Below are 17,410 nucleotides of genomic sequence, written 5' to 3'. Positions count from 1 at the left end.
TAATTTTTTTTAACTGCACATAAAGGAAATAAAGACCTTTCTTTCTGCTGTTGAAACCACACCCACTTCTGAGGGTTTTTCCCCCCCATTGTTCAGTGGAATTTGAGGGTGACCTAACAACCCAGTTAAATGAAAACTGGTTGAGCAAGATAAACACTAGGGAATTCACAGCATTCTCATGATTCACTCTTTTGAGTCTGGGAAAAGAATGGTTGGTGTGGTAAGTTTAACCCACCAACTGCAAACTGTCTGCTCTGGCTCACCTGCTTCTGGGTGGTGGTAGTTTGGGAACATATATATGTTTATAATGATGTTGGATTCATGGAAATATCAGTCCAGCCAGGGATTCAGGCTGACACATCCATGTTATTACTTGGCACTTTTAGAAATTTTAAAAATAATTTAATATGAGTAAGATAAATGTGAAGCTTCACAGGCCTGATTCTCTCCCTAGTATCTGCCTGTTGCACTTCAGTGTTCATGATGAATAATTCAAGTTCCAGCCCCATTTAGGGCCTGATTCATCAGATCTTGCGTGGGGGGACTACTTCTGTTGCCCGCAGTGGGACTGCACTTGTGAATGAGTGCTGCAGAATTAGGCCCATAATTAGTATTTTTTCGGCATACTGTTTTCCCCTCTGCAGCCTGAGCTGTGTCAAAGTAGATGATAATCAGGTATGAATAGGAAGCAGAACGAAAATTCTTCAGTTAGATTTCAGTTGTCTGTTTGATCATGTGAAGACTGCTCACTTTGGTGGTTAATGTTTCCAAGTTTGGGATGGGAGGGCTGTGGGAGAAAGGGGAAGTGTAACTGCTTGAGCATGAAGGAGAGGAAGGGGAGAAGGAGAGTTTTTAATGAGCCAGGCACCTTCTCTGGTCTTTTTATTTCCACCTGGTGATTTTGTGCATTATCTGATGTGTGCAGTGCATGCAACATTCAGGGCTTCTAATGCAGGAATCTACATTGTTTTGCTTGGTGTTCTTATTACCATGTAGTATTTTTCCAACGTCTCTGCCCTCACAGCTAAAATACCTACTTACTGTTTTAGTGGGCAAAACCACAAATCAAAGTACGTAATCTGCACCGCTCCATGTTGTATGGTGCACAGAGATGCACCAGGGAGAGGAAAGGAAGTAGGAATTCTCTCAAGATGCAGTCTTGAAAGTGAAGAGGCCCCTTAGGAGTTGGTTTTCCCAATTTGGGAAACACTTGATAAAATTATTGCTCTAATTTCTTCTGCAGTTGGAATTTCTGATGTCCCCATCCAGTATAGCTTATCGCTCAGTTGTACACTGGCGCAAATTTAATAGATAATATATATATTATCTATTAATAGATTATCTATGTGTGTATATATATATATATATATACACACATAGATTGTGAGCTTTTGCTTGCGTGTCTGGATAATGTCTAGTGCATAGTGAGCAGAACTGTAAATAAAAAAAATATATTTTTAAGCTATACATAAAACGTCAAGTTATGGATAGCCATTGTCTTTCACAGAGTGAAGTATTTGTTGAGTTGGTTAATAACTTGCCAGCCCTATGTGCTCAAAAATAATGAGTTGGGCCTCAAACACAATGAGATTGTATTTGACTTCAGGATTTTTAAGCCAAACAAACAAACAAAAATCACAAAATGTTTTGGGTTAATTGTATTTGTCTACTGGTTTCTGAGCCTCTGTGGTTCACTGAGGTCATGTTCTCAAGCTCTTTTCCCTACCTATGAGGAAACATGCTATATTAAAATAAGGTGACAGTTGTAATTCTCTCATTATCAGAAGAATCCAGGAGCTGGGGCTTTGAGAAAACCACCAACTACCACACGAGAAAATTGCAGGAGTTAACAACACTGAATAACAATTTGAACTTGTATATTGAGCTTTGCAATTGAGGATTTCAGGGTGTTTTAAAAAGGTGATGGTATTACCCCCATTTTACAAATGGGGAAAGTAAAGGAATTTAGAATTTGTGGCTTGCCCAAGATCAGACATGTATCTGGTGTCAGAACTGGTAGCAGCACTAAGGAGTCCTGGTTCTCAGGTCAGTGCTAGAACTGACTAATTTTAAAAGGTGAGATGCAGTGTAGGTGAGCTCTGAGACCCTGGGCCTGTTGGCAATCTTGGAAATGTATTCTGTTTAACAATAGCCCAGCTGCGATTTTCTATATCTACTTTTTTTTCCACTAGTTTTTTATTTTTTAAATTATTACTGTTATCAGGAACACATGCACAAAAATGGTATCTCCCTTCAATACTTACCTGCTCCTTCTGCTTTTTCTTCACCTGCAATCAGGTGAAGAGGTGGAGAGAGTAATACTCTTCCCAAACTTTACTCACCATTGCAGAGTAACAAAGTACTTCCACTAAAATGATCTGTATTGAAGTAGTAAATAATGTTGACATTTAAATGATCCTTCTTAGGCTTACAGTGTTTGTTAACAAACCATTTAGATTAATGGAGGCATTTGACCTGTGTTGGTTATTGCTTCAGGCTGTCTGCTGCATACTTGGACAGAGGGTACATCAGTTTATGTCTGGAAGGTTTTCTTGGAAATATAAGGGTTGGAAACTTATTTATTTAAAATGTAAATTCATGCAGAAACTGATGGGACCACTGTCGGTCAACATAGTGCTGTGTTTGACATCATGGTCAGGTTATTATTGAAATGATTGACATCACACAGAGGATTATGATGTCATTTGGGAATAAACTCCAGGAGCCAGTGAATTCTGAAGAAGCAAAAGTCTAACTTTTCATGTAACTTTCCTTGATTTAATAAAATAGCTCAAGATTAGCTTCATCTGCAGAATTTTTTCTAATTGGATATTTTTTCAGAGGTTTCTGTGAGACATTTGTGGCCATTTAAGGTGGAATGTTAGGGGCAGGTTCTCTTTTAGGTTTTATGGTTAGAGGAAAGGGTTGAGTGTCAGGAAGACTCAGATTCCTCTCCTGGTTGAAGCATTGACCTTGAGCAAGTCTCTTGACCTTTTTGCCTCAGTCTCCTCTATTGGGTTAAAAGAAAAGTTTAAAGCAGTGACCTCCCAGTAGAGAAATAACCAGATGTTTCTTCTGAGCTGAACATTGCTGAGGAAATTAATTGCACATCTTCTCTTTCTTCCCCCAATCCCTGAAAACCACATGCTGCATCTGATCTTTCCTAGGGAAATGCATTCATTGAAATAATGTTGCTAGCAAACAGTAAGTACCACAGTCATTAGAGGGTAGTGATAATATGGACAATAACCAGAACAGTACATAGTTTTTCTGAAATGACAGTGAGTTACCTCTCTGGCTGCGTTTGTTAGCCTGCTAGGGAACGTGAGAGCCAGAGTGGGGATTTCTACCCTATGTTCCTAGTAATGAGAGACAACAGATGTAACTTGGTCCATGTAAAGAGGGGTGGCTTTGACCAGAAGAAGGCCAGTTAAAAGTAACAACCACATGTTGGATACATAACTCAGAACTGATAGGAACAATATTATCGGATCGAGCGTAATAAAGTCAAAACTATTGTTGGAAAGTTGAAACAGGGTGTCAATTTACAAATGTCATAAGTGCCATTCATCGTAACTTGAAAGTCGTGAAGTCGAAGACTGCCTATATTCATGGCAAGAATATTGACTTTAAAATTGACTCAGGAGCAGACATGACAGTCATCTCAGAAGGGACTTAGTCATCTTCAACCCGTCCCAGGGATAAATCACCAGGCATATTTATGTTAAATAAGGCATAGGACATGTAACCCGAGGTAGTATATCCCATGCAGAAGCTCAGAATATATGACCTCTAAAATATCTTGCTAACAAGATGTGATTAACGCAGATGTTTCCTCTTTGGATGTGTATGAAAAATTGATGCATGAGCTTTTGTACAGTACAGGAAGGCGATTCTAAGTGCTCAAACATCCTCTGACAAATATTTCATGTAACCCTTTAGCTACTAATACAATTAAGCACTTGAAATCATTAATTAATGTTTCGCTGGATGGAATGGAAGGATGTACCTGGAGAATTCTGCAGTGCAGCAGGTGTGTTCCACCTAACGTCCCTGGTACGTTCCGCAGAGCAGCCCAGTAGGTGTATTCCACTGGACGTACTTGGTACGTTCAGTAGTGCAAGCAGCATAATAGGTGTCATTCCTCCTGGCCATACCTGATGCAGGGTTGCGAGTGCATTCCACCTGTAAGTTTGAGCAGCAGCCAAAGGGTTAAGAAGTTACAGCAGAAGAACAGGAATGTTTTACAGAATGGTAAATACCAAACTTGTCCTGTACCAGGATAACTTTTAGGAAGGGATTGGACACTGTTTAGAGAACTAGACTGTTAAATAAAAAGTGTCTTCAGAACTTCACCAAATTGAACTTTTTTTAAAGGAAGTGGGCATATGTGCGTGGGAAATGTATGGTGGGATGGGGAGAGAGAGATCCTCATCTTTTGCTCCTTCCCACAACAGTATGAGAGTTTTTTTCCTCCAGGGCTGGCCGTGGCTCCCCATGCAGGCTGACAGTGCTGTTCCACACATCATCCAGAGGGAGTCTCTGGAGGGAAGAGCTCTGACCCTCCTTTCCCTAAGGCTGAGCAGTCTATTAGATATATGAAGTGCTCAAGTGACAGCCGCCATCTTGACCAACACACCAGGATGTGAGCTGGGGACCTCCAGAGCTGCGTGCATGAGCTGCTATAGCTTGAGTTAAAGTTGTTTAGACGGATCTGTGACAGACTCTCATCCTCTGCATATCGGGTACAGACATGATCTGTAAAATACCTGTTGAGCTGGGACTGAGGAAGCTTCTGGACCCAAATTCTGATCCCAACTGTCAGGCTGGCTCTCACCTCCTGTTAACTCTCTCCGCTGGCAGTGCTGTGGCTCATTAGTGGGTATTTCAGTGTACTTGAGCCAGCAGCAGCTAGCACAGTAATAAATAAGACCATAGCCTGTTCCTTTTAAATCTGTATCCTGAATTGCAGAAGGATATTCATTGTTGGCAGGACCTTTGCCACGGAGCCTATGCAATTCAGTACAGGACTGGCTCAACTGTCCTTAGTTTAATATTTTATCCATGTAAAGTGAGGAAAAGTGTAAACACATAAAATAGTTCTCCTCTTTCAACAGTGCAGATTTGATGTTTAATAACTATATTGCCAGTGTGTTCTGAATTACAATAGTGCTATTCTGGAGTGGTTGACAGAGTGGATCTCAAGGTAGTTTCTTATGCCATCTCTGTACAAACGTACTCATGAGCTTAGGACAGTCGTTATGTTTGGGATTTTTTTCCACACAGCTGGTTAGTGGTTTTGAAGCGCCTCTTTATATGGTTTTTCATACTTAACATATTTGCATTAAAGTCTTATGCATGGAACATCCATCCTGCCAGTAGCAGCTGGTACATGTACTTGTATTCGGCACCTTGCCATACAGTTTGGTTGATGTGTGATGCTCTGCAGAACTTCAGCTGAATTTGCTGTTATTGTTTTACAGGCAAAACCCTGATCTACACCTGCAGTTACAGCAGAGACCCCCTCACCATCACAGCCCAACTTCCTCCTTAACGTCCTTGGGATCTTTGACCTTACTGCAGTCTCCACCACCATCCAGATTGTCTCCTTCCCAGCATCAGCAACCCCTGACTCCAAATCAGGGAGATCCATGCTTTCTACCACGGACCCAGCAGCTGTTCCTGTCAAACCAGGTCCATCAGGGAGATTTCTACCGACTATGCCAGCCCGGTCTAGGCCAGCAGCAACAGCAGCAAGGAGATTCCTACACATTAATGCCAAGAGCTCAGCAGATACCTTCTCCTTATCAGCAGATGCAAGTAGATCCTTTTGCCATTGTTTCCAGGGCCCAGCAGATGGTGGAGATCCTGTCGGAGGAGAACCGATCCTTACGGCAAGAGTTGGATGGATGCTATGAGAAAGTGGCAAGATTACAGAAGGTGGGTGTTGAATGGAACTGACCTTCTCCCTTGTCTAATATTTTCTGTAGTTAAAATGACAACAAAACAAATGTGAGCTGGATGGTTCAGGACATGGGCGGCACATGACGCTTCCCCTTGGGGAGGCTAGCGCTCCCTCCCACCTCTTCCACCTATGGTCCCGCCCCCGCTCCACTCCCGCTCTGTCCCAGGCCCTGCCTCCTCCCCCCTCGCTGGCCCCTCCTCTCCTCCCCCCCCCCCACCTCTGCTCACCTTCCCCCCACATCCCTCCTCCTACCAGAGCGCCACAATTCTCCCCCTGATTCCCCTGTATTGCCCCGTCCTCCATGCAGTGCACCCATTGCCCCCACCCCCTATTCCATCCTGCTCCCTGCATCTCCCTTCACCCACCTCCTGCCCCTTCACACATCCCTGTTTCCCCTTCAATTCCCTCTTGCCCACACCCTCGAACAGCTGTTATGTGGATTGCCCCTGCAAGAGGTACACTGGGCTGCCCTGCTTCAGAGCACACAGAGTGCAATATAAGCCTCATAAATGGAGAAGGCTCAAGAATACCACTTTGAAAAGCAGCAGCAACTTTTCCTTTAGATTCAGAGCAAGGGGGTTTGGTGGAGGAAATTAAAGGCTCCTCAGGAAAACTCTGATACCTAGGAGTAATCTCTTCAGTTAGAGTCTCCTCCTTCCCCTAACCCAATAAAGCCACTCTCCTAATAGACATTATCGGTTTCTTGTTTTAAATGTCACAGGAAGGGTAATTGTGCACAAATACTACACTGCGCTGTCCAAGCCGTTAGTGCTCTGATCTCGTAGCAAGTAATGAGTAACACTCACATGGTAGGAAGGCGGGCAGGCATGTACAAGACTGCACTCACAGCGCAGAGGAGCGGTGTGCACGTCTGCAGGTATAGCTGAGGCTGCGAGGCGAGGGGCATGCAAGTAACCCCTTGTGTGCGCAGAAGGAGCACAGTGCTCCCTTGCAGCTGCACGCTCTCCCGTCTCTGTTCCCCATGTGTCACTGTCCCAGCCCTCAACACACCGCAGGCTGGCTTCACACACCCTGCAGAGAATGGGTGCTGGCCTGGAGGCAGCTTTCCTGGCCACAGGGGAGGGAATTGCAGCAAGCCCAGCTGGGAGCAGCCTGGGGCCAAACCCTCCCCCTGCAGCCAGGGTAGAACCGGGAGGCATGGGGTGAAGGTCTCTTTTACCTTCCATCCAAGTGGTGCCCTCCCTGGGGGCAGGGGCTAGGTCCAAGGAACGGGTGCCCTAGCTAGGCTGAGGTCTCTGCACTGGGAGAGGCTTCTGGGGAGCAGCAGGAATGTTACTGTTCAAGATTCACCTCTCCCAGCTGCAGCCAGGGCTCAGGGACCTGGCAAGGAGCCTGTGATCCCGAGTCACTGCACACAGAAGGGTGGGAGTGCAATTCACAGTCACTTCCTGCTGCTGCTGCCGGGAGGCAGGGAGTCCAGCCATGCTTCCCAGCCAGCTCCTCCCGGGTCCAAGGCGCCAATCCCACTGCACTGCAGCCCTGCTGCCTGGAACCTGCCCCTTGGGGGCTCCATGTCCTCTGGGCAGGGGCAGCTTCATCTCCCCACATTAAGGGGGCATGGTGCCCAGAGGCCAATGTACCTGTCTGAGGACAGAAAGGCATCCAGATCCTGGGGAGGGGGGACTGTCACTGGCAGTGGGGAGGCCACTGGGGAGGAGAAGAGCAGCCAGGCAGTGGCGGGTGGGTTGGAGCTGCCTCTCAGCTTCATATGCACCATGCAGGTTCCGGGGCCTCCTCAGCCACCCCGGAACTTGCATAGCACATAATAAAAACGTCCTCCTGTGGACGTGAAAACTGCCAAAACCGGCAACTGGAGGTCCAGCGGTAGCGCCAGGGCCGGCAGAGCCTCTCCTGGCCTATTATACCCGCTGCTCATGGTTTAGGGGATTGGTTATCTGTTCTGTAGCCTTTCATCTCTATCCCAGTTTGGAACCTGCCCATGTTGGTAGTGCCTAAGCTTTATCATCTGCTGGTGTTTTGTTGATCTACGTGTGATGAGTTGATGGCCTCATTTCTGCACCTAGCAGATGATTGGGTCTGTTCCAATTCCCAATAAGGGTACCAATCTCAGAGAGGCGGGTTGCTTGACTGGTTAGCTCAGTTACTTAAAGCCAGTGCTAATAACATTGAGGCTGCAGCTGGTATGCTCTTCCTGTTAAGTCTGGAGAAGGCTTAGGTATTATGATGCTGGGTTCTCCAGAAATACTTGAGATTACATAGGCCAGAGACTAAATCAATCATGGGGACTGAACTACCGTTTTGTCCCCGGAAATGGTCCCTCCAAAACTGCCTAATGGCATTGTGAGAGAAGCTTGCACAGCTGTGTATACCCCGATCTGTGGGTAAATAAAGAAGTTTGGACCTACAGGGCTGTCAAGCCAGCTCTTCTCTCTGGCACTATAAATCCACTTAAATCCCTAACATAACACAAGTCACGTGGAATTCTAGTAGCCTCACTGTTGCTTGCTTTATACAGCAGGGATTGGCAAAGTAAGAGAGACAGCCCTCGCCATCACACTGCCACGTATGGCTTTTATCATTCTTAAAAGAAGTGTGTGTTTGTAGTTGTGCTCGCCTGATAGATAAACAAAAATAAATTGCTTGTTGGTTACTGAATTCACCAGCAATTAGAACCTGCAGCTGGTCAGTCAGCTCTCCCTTTACTCTGCAGATGTAGAGAGAAGGTGAGCACTGGCTGCAGTTCAGGACTCTGCAAATCTCTTTTTGGGCCTTGAACGGCACTGTGGCCCCTGAACAGCCTGCAAGGCTCTTGAAGTGCCTGGCTGTTGTAACTTTTACCTAGTTGTTCTTGTTTCTCATACCATGTCTGAGTTCCCATGTTTGTTGTTTCTTCCCACGGCTGCTTATTCCCAGCATGACTTCTGCCCAGGTTGGTTTGTTCGGTTTTAGGAAGGTTCCAGTGAGGGAAGTGTTTCAGTGAAGTGTTTGACAGCTTCCTGATAACAAGGGATAAAGGAATTCTCTTACCTCCCCTCCCTCACCCCTCCAAGCAACTTCTTGCCCAAGGAGGTCTGGTGAGGTCTGCTGTTTGGTGGATTGTTAATGCCAAAGTGAGATTAACATGTCCTGCCTGCTTTGGAGAACTAGAAATGAATTGGCTTCTGTCTCTGGTGAGCAGTTCCCTGCTTAGACGTCAAACCAAGAGGCTGTACAGTGAGAGGGGATGGGGAAAGCTATATTTTACTGTTTAAACGACTGTGGCTTCAAGACTCTGTAAATTGAAGTTAAATGACGACTGACCAAATAGTCTGGTTTCTTTTCAGAGCTGTGTCTCTTAGGCTGTGGCTACACTACGCAACTTTTAGCGCGGGGTGGGCAAACTTTTTGGCCCGAAGTCTGAAGTCTTCTCCAGACTTAACAGGAAGAGCATACCAGCTGCAGCCTCAATGTTATTAGCAGTGGCTTTAAGTAACTGAGAATAGAAATTGTATGGCGGGCCATGAATGCTCACAAAATTAGGGTTGGGGTGTGGGAGGGGGTGCGGTCTCTGGGGTGGGGCTAGGGATGAGGAGTTTGGGGTGTAGGAGGCTGCTCTGGGCTGGGACTGAGGGGTTCGGAGGGTGGGAGGGGGATCAGGGCTGCGGCAGGGGTGCGGGAAGGGGTGCAGGTGCCGGCTGGGGGTGCAGGCTCTGGGGTGGGGCTGGGATCGAGGTGTGTGGAGAGCGGGAGGGGGATCAGGGCTGGGGCAGGGGCAGGGGGTTGGGACATGGGGAGAGGCTCGGGTGCAGGTTCCGAGCGGCGCTTACCTGAAGCGGCTCCCGGAAGCATTGGCATGTCCCTTCTCTGGCTCCTACACAGAGGCGCAGCCAGGTGGCTCTGCATGCTGCCTCATCTGCAGGCACCGCCCCTGCAGCTCCCATTGGAGCACATAGGAGCCAGTGCAGGGCCATGCCAAGGCTTCCAGGAGCCGCGTGGTGTGGCCCCTGACCCTGCACCTGGGCCGGAGCGGGGCTGAATCGCATGGTGCGGTCCCGGACCCAGTGCCCTAGCCGGAGCAGGGCCACCCCGGACCAAGCACTCCAGCCAGAGCACCGGAGAGGGGCCGAGCCTCATGGTCCGGCCCCCGACCCAGCACCCCGGCTGGAGTGCTGTAGTGGGCTGGCTTAAAACGGCTTGTGGGCGGATGCGGCCCGCGGGACGTAGTTTGCCCACTGCTGTTTTAGCGGCATGGCTGTGCCGCTAAAAGCCACAGTGTAGCTGCTGTTTGTCGTCAGGAGAGAGCTCTCCTATTAACCAAAAACTTCCACCTCCGAGGAGTGGCAGCGGCTTTGTTGGCAGGAGAGCGCTCCTGCCGACAAAGTGCTGTACGTACCGGTGCTTTTCGTCAGTAAAATTTTTGTCATCTGGGGTGTGCTTTTTTTAACACCCCTGAACAACAAAAGTTTTGCCAACAAAGTGCAACTGTAGACATGCCCTTAGTGGATAGGATACTAGACTGGGATTCAGGAGACCTGGGCTGTGTTCTCTGCTCTGCCACTGGCTTGCTGGGGGACCTTGGGCAAGTCACATCATTGCTCTGTGCCTCCATTTCCCCATCTGTAAAATGGGGATAATGATATTGACCTCTGTTGTAAATCTCGTGGAGATCTATTGATGAAAACACTATCTATGAGTTGGGTATTATTGTTATTTATTAATTAGATTGAAGATTTGTAAGTAGAACATACACAATAGAAGGGTTTAGTACCCACGGTGGATTGTTATCTCGTAAATAAATACAAATCTGCAAAGCACATCAGTAATTTACAGTTTGGTATTAATATTTTAAAATAGAATTTTTATTTATCTGCTTTGCTTGTTCTTTGGCTTTATTTTTTTTCCATCTGCATCAAAGTCCTTCTATGAAATTGCTTTTGGACCAACCTCATGGTGGGTAGTTGTGCCCCTGTTCCCAGACCCCAGCATCAACGCCTGCAAAAGGGCATTTCTGTCTTTTCAAGTAACTGTTTCCACGCACTGACTGTTGTAATCAAGAGCAAGGGCCTGGAAGACAGGACTCGAGCTCTTTATGTCTAACTGTGCTACTGACTCCCTCTGTGACCTGTGGTATGTCACAACCGCTTTGTGTCGCAGTTTTACCCACATGTACCGTGGCTGTAATCATGCTTTCCCTCACTTGAGGCTTAATAAATCTTTGTTCAATAAAGCGCTTTGAGAACCTCAGAAGAAAGATGCTACCTAAGTGCCAGGCATTGTTAATACTGAAGGAAATGGATGCTTTAATTTGCTCTGCAGCTGGAAACAGAAATTCAGCAAGTTTCGGAAGCATATAAAAACCTGGAGAAGTCCTCCTCTAAGCGGGATGCCCTGGAAAAGGCTATGAGAAATAAGCTTGAAGGAGAAATTCGTAGGCTTCATGATTTCAACAGGGATTTGAGAGGTAAAACATTAAAAATGTCTGTTTAAATAAACTCTTTTGTACTGGTCTGTTTTCCTTTGTGATTCACTTGTTATGGCTGATCCGCTTACAGAGCATGACATGATACTCCAGGTATTCTCAACTGTCTAGCGTTGCCAGCAGAATGCTGGAGGTGTAGAAAGGTGAGGTGAGGTTGATTACTGCAATATCTAACTTTCAGCCTGTTAATCATTAAGGAAACAGAAAGATAGTGACAAGCCAAAACTCTATCCCAGGATATAATCCTAGGGCTATTTCTCACGTTGTATTCTAAAAACATTTTATTCAAGTGCCAGTGTGAAACTATGAATGCTGACATTCATGTCCTGTCCAGTGACCCCTTTGCACTTAACATTCCTTATCAATCCAGGCAGCTCTTCCTTCAGACTCCCCTTTCCCTTCCAGGGCAAGATGCTGTCTGTATTTCCTTAGTAGTGTCTGGCTTTTGGTAAGAAGTTGCAACAGTACCGTGGCTGGGAATCGAGGCTGTCAGCGAATGGTTGTTCGAGCCTAGATTGGCAATGGTTAAGCATTTCATTTTCAAAGGGAGAAAACAGCTTGTGGTTTTAGAAACATAAACTCAGAAAAATTTTAACTAGGTCAGCCTTTTCTATAAAAGCTTTCTGGTTTCCCTGTGTGTTATCTGCTGTCGCTGTCCTCATGGTCTCTAACCATTTAAAGCCAGATGACTTGGGAGAATGGGAAATATTTTGTCTCGGTCTAACGTCACGTAGGGTATGTCTAGGGTTTTAAAAACCCACAGCAGCCATTCTCAGAGCCTGTGTTGCATCTCGGGCTGGAGCTTGGGTTCTGAAGGCTTCCCTAGGCTTCAGAACCTGAGCTCAAACCTCTACCCAGCTAGTTTTAGTAATGTAGTGCAAGCCTGAGTCTGAGGGAACGTCTATACTTACCTGCTTGTTCGGCGGCCAGCAATCGATCTTCTGGGATCCCACCCAGTCTCTCTAATATCCTGGGACCAACATAGCTACAACAACACTGCAGTGCAACATAGATTTTTAGAGTAATTTCTGTAGAATTCTGTTAGCTTCATCCCCCATTGAATTCTCTAAAATATTCTCCAAGAGTGTTGTAGCTAGAAATATTTAAACAGCATCAGTACGTGTTGCGAAAGCAACTGCACCTTCAGTTTCTGATCCAGCTTTTGTTTCACATTGTTTAGAACCAGGGGTCCTTTGCATAGAACTTGTTTTTACACATGTCCAGAGTAGATGCAACTCGCTTAGTGATTTTAAGAGCATTTCTGAAAGTTTTTCATTCTCTTGTTGTTTCTCCTCTTCAAAAAAAAAATTCTGCAGAGCGTATGGAGACGGCCAACAAGCAGCTTGCTGAGAAGGAATTTGAGGGATCTGAGGACAATCGGAAAACCATCTCTCAGCTCTTTGCCCAAAGTGAGTCAGAGGTTTACTGTGGTCTAGGAAAAATGTGCCATTCAGGCTGTGAAAAATCCTCCACTCAGGCGGTGTCGTGTACTCCATATCGGTCTGTCTTGTCACGCACTCAGATATTACTGTGATGTAGGGCACATTAGAGAGTCTCTGAAACTACCAGTGCAAGAAGAAGTTGAATTCAGGTTTCTCCTTCTGTCAGCGCATAAAATACATCTGCTAACCTACAAACACAAAGCAACCTGCTTACAGGGTAAATCCTATCACTGGGTGGTGAGGGGCTTAACATCAGTGTGCTTCCATGCATAGGGTGGAATTCTGATACCTCACATGGGCAAGGGCTTGGAAGGAGGTGAGGGCAGACGAGGAGCTAAGTTGAGATCCAGGGCTGTGGATCCCCCAGCTATTTCCCAGACAGTCTCTCATTGGCATGATCAGCTTAGCAAAGGTGCTGGCGGGGAGAACTTTCAGTCTAAAAGAATAAAAAGGAGGAGCTCTGCCTCTATTCTGCTGGGCTGGGCAGAGATACCCAAGGGTCATGACTTATGTCCAGAGCAGTGGATCCATCACAGGGCAAACCAAAATTGCAGGTGTGAAATTTTGCCTTTCCCCGTACTGAAATATCTTGAGGCTTATGGCAGTGAGTCAACTTTCCTCCTAATTCCATGGTGCACTCCACCCTTCTGACAATGCTTGCTTCTTTCCAGTTGTGTTATGTAATGTGCTTAAAAAAAGAGAGAGGGAGAGATAAAATTGCAAAATAAAGAGGATTTGCTGTGGTGCAATACACTCCGCTTCTCCTTCTTTGTAGTGCTGAAATCCCTCCCTTGTGCTGTCCTCAATGTACCTCTGTTCACTTAGCCATTCATGTTGTGAGTATGTGGCTTTGAAGTCACAGGGCTTAGCTGTCCATGTAAATCCCTGAAGATGGTATTGGGAAGTCTACTTAGTTGTGAGATTAGTTTAGTTTGTTTTTTTAAACTGGATTAATAGATGTTGAGATGAAAGTACAAGAGGAGAGAAATGCTGTGTTGTATTGCTTGATATATAGAGGTGCACCATAGCTCATGTGAGATGTCTGTCTGCATAAATTATACAGGCTGGATCCTGTTCTCACAGAAGTCAGTAGCGAAACTGCCATTGACTTTGGAAGCAGAATTGGGCCCTGTATGTGTGAATCTGTAGGTTACAGTCCTCCAGGCTGTGATTTAAACCTGCAGTACCAGCTGATGTGATCCTTGGGCTGTAGGAAAGAATCACCTACGGAAGGGCAGGTGGTGTTGCTGCCACCTATTGTCCCACGTGTTTCTGCCATCAGAAACCAGCTTAAGGTTGCGATCAGGGCTCCATAACAGCCCCACTTCAGAGGCTGCCCCTGTGGGGAATGTGCTGCATTGGCATACTTCTTCTTGGCTGCCCTGATCATGCCCCCTCCCTGCCACAGCAACCATTTTTTGGGCTGCTCTGGTCCCCTCACAGAAGGGAGTTTGTAGCCGCTCTGTGCTGCTAACACTCCACACGTGACTCTTTTCTGGTGGAAGAATGGAAACCGCTTTGCACCTGTAGATATATTTATACGCTGGTGTACACCACACACTGTCTATACTAACAGCTAAGGTCTGGCATCTGTTTTTCAAAACTTCCACCGCTTGTCCTCATTCCTTTGCATGAGATATTAGTTTTTGGAATGCAGTTTCTCTGGTGTCCTCAGGGCCAAATGTAGATTGCTGCAGGGGTGCATTCTGAAGTTGAATTAATGTTACCAGTGCAAGTAATTGGCTTCTGCTGAGGACTTCAGTGACTCTGCAGAAAGCACGGCCGCTCAGCTCTCTTGCTTTGCTCATTTTTAGGTTTGCTTTACACACTTGCATTATATTTTCCCTGTCCCTGATTTTGTCCTGTTTACTTCTTCTGTGAATGAACATGCTGTGTAACTGCATGGATTCTGAGGCATTCGTGAAGTTCAGCTCTTGACGGATGGCCACCTAACTGGAGCAGTCAATGGGCATGGAGTAGATTCCAGTCGATCTTGTCTTGACTTTGCTGTTTCCATGGTAGGATGACAATGTGTGTGTTTGCTTCTGGCATTTGTGGGGGTGTGTAAATCTGGACACCACCCATTGTCCAGCTGAGACACCAGTAGCATGGCTTGGATTCTCACAGTATGAATTGGACCTGATGAGGTTAGAATTGAAGGGAAATACAGTTGGGACTGAAATAAACACTTGAGAGGGCAGAGGAAGCAAACATGTAAAATTATACCAATAGCCCAAGTGAATCTGCTTCTGGAAAAGATTTAAAAACCTGAAGTCCAAGCTTGCAGTCTGTGTGCCTCATCGCTAGCAGTGTTATCTGAGCCAACTAATCCCTGCATCAAGAGATGAGAAACCATCAAATAGCAATGTTAAATACGAAATCCAAACAATTCAATAGATTTTAAGGCCAGAAAGGACCATTATGATCTTCTAGTCTGACCTCCTGTGCAACACAGGCCTAGAACCTCACCCAGTAATTCCTGTATCAAGCATCAGTTCTTCATCCAATGTGAACAACTGGCAAGGGCATACAGTGCTGGCAAATGGTGCCAGGTGATGCCTTAGAGGGCGAATTCCTTATGTAACCAAAGCACAGGTACAATTGGACCAGTGACAGTGCCCCAGTCCCCACCTGGGGTGTCACTTTTAAGGGCAACAGAGAAGAGATGAGCTTTCATTGCTCATTCATTTCCTGGCCCCTCTGAAAATGCTGGCAAAGGGGGCTGCTGGGGTGGTGCTTCAGTAGTGAAGACTCTTGCCCGTCAGGAACTGAACTGAGGTCAGCGAGCTGCCATGGTATTTATTTATATTTCTGTATTTACAGATTAATTTAAAAATGTGCTCATCACAGAATAGGGAGTCACAAAAGCAAAGGTTACATTATGGCCCTAAGCCGGACAGCTCCCCTTTGCACCCCTGCCATCACCCAGCCAGCAAGCAGTGATGTTACCAGGTTAGCTTGTTTTCTGATTTTAAACCAGTGAGCTAGAGACAAAAGGTGCTCTGTCCTCTTCGCCATCTATCTAATCAGGGTAAGATAAATGACCTAATTTAACATATTTTTCTCGGCAATACATTATTTCTGTCCCTCTGTATATAGAGCGATGTCTGCCCTTTCCCTTCTTTGGAGAGCAAGCAGCTGTTAGCAAAGACCCTCTCTTTCTTGATCACTGGTAGAATTTAGGGGAATGCCCCACTCCTAGACGTCTGTCAAGGAAAGCTCCCTCCATTTTACATTTCCCACTTTATTTCTATAGATAAAGAAACACAGAGGGAGAAGGAGAAACTGGAAATGGAACTAGCTGCTGCACGCTCCACCAGTGAGGATCAGCGAAGGCACATTGAGATCCGGGATCAGGCCTTAAACAATGCTCAGGCCAAGGTGGTGAAACTGGAGGAAGAGGTAAGGTCACTGGTAGAGAGAAATGGGGGTAGCTCCAGGTACGTGTTAACAAAAGAGAATGTGGCAGTGGTTTGCCTTTTACAAACTGGGTAGGAAATCTGCTATCTTTAAAGCTGTATCTGTTCAGCTTGTGTCGGTTAATTAAATTGGTGCAAAAACAGAGTGTATAAGTCATAAGCCTGTAATTCCTTTAAGGGCTTTCATCCTTTGAGCAGCAACATTTCATTTTCTTCCTTTTTTAAATGATGATAAAGATGGGCTTGAACTGAAATCTCAAATCCAAACAGCCCCAGAATTTTGGGGGAACTCAGGTCAGGACTGACTTTTAAATACTTGTGAATAAACTCCGTTCACCCCGTTGTCCACTAACGCTATGATGGTGTTCTGGTACAGAGCTACAATGATCACTTTGTATTCCTTACTCACATTAAACTGGGTGGAGTTGAAGAGTAGCTAATAAAGGAAAACAGTTTTAAAAGCATAATTTGAATTAACAATTTCTTTTTAATAAGCAAAGAATCGACATTCTGTTTCCCAGTGGAAACACATCCGTGTCATAAAACCCCCCATGATGGTTGGCAAATGACAATCTTTGCAGACTATTACGATCCCATTTATACAGTGCTGCTTGGTTGGTGTGCATCCCCTTGTCATTTGTGTGTGCGCGCCAGCCAAAAGAATCCCTATCCTGAGGAACTACAGACTAAAGTACAATATAAACAGGAGCCATGCACGTGCTACATGGTTATTGCAGTGGAATGGGAGGGTTTTCAGATTCTTCTTAAAGGAGAGGATTGACATGTCTGAGACAGAAGGTATGAAGATGCAAGTAGTTGAAGCAATCAAAGTGGGATGTCTGGGGAAAGACTTTGGCAAATTCTAGAGTTGTGGGAGGAGAAGAGGGCAGAGAGAGAGCGTTGGATGAGGAGTCATTTGGAGAAATGGAACTTCAGTTTTACACCGAATTAGAGAGGTTAAGGATTGAATGGATATGGATTATGAGCTCCTCTTTGAACATATGAGGGGTTCTTGCACATTAGGGTTGAATTGCCTGTGTGGGGGAAGCTGGCCCTGCTGCTGCCTGTCCTGGAGATAAGCAGAGGAATTCAGGCTCAGGGACTGTTGACCTTTAGCATCTTTCACCAGCCCAATGTCACACTA

General features: G+C 45.8%; 1 protein-coding gene across 3 annotated transcripts in view; it reads left to right on the top strand.

The window, feature by feature from the left end:
* Positions 1-17,410, top strand: part of AMOT (angiomotin) — a 94,213-nt gene that overhangs the window by 51,563 nt on the left and 25,240 nt on the right. For all 3 annotated transcript variants that reach the window (XM_034782265.1, XM_034782264.1, XM_034782263.1), the window contains exons 4-7: positions 5,484-5,940; positions 11,243-11,387; positions 12,722-12,814; positions 16,104-16,249. In XM_034782265.1, the coding sequence (XP_034638156.1) occupies positions 5,484-5,940; positions 11,243-11,387; positions 12,722-12,814; positions 16,104-16,249 (841 nt within the window). The remainder of the gene's footprint in view (positions 1-5,483; positions 5,941-11,242; positions 11,388-12,721; positions 12,815-16,103; positions 16,250-17,410) is intronic.

This window comes from Trachemys scripta, chromosome 9 (genome assembly GCF_013100865.1).
Source record: "Trachemys scripta elegans isolate TJP31775 chromosome 9, CAS_Tse_1.0, whole genome shotgun sequence".
NCBI classification, from domain to species: Eukaryota; Metazoa; Chordata; order Testudines; family Emydidae; genus Trachemys; species Trachemys scripta.
Note: the sequence above shows the minus strand (reverse complement) of the source record. Positions and strands in the feature narration are given on the sequence as shown.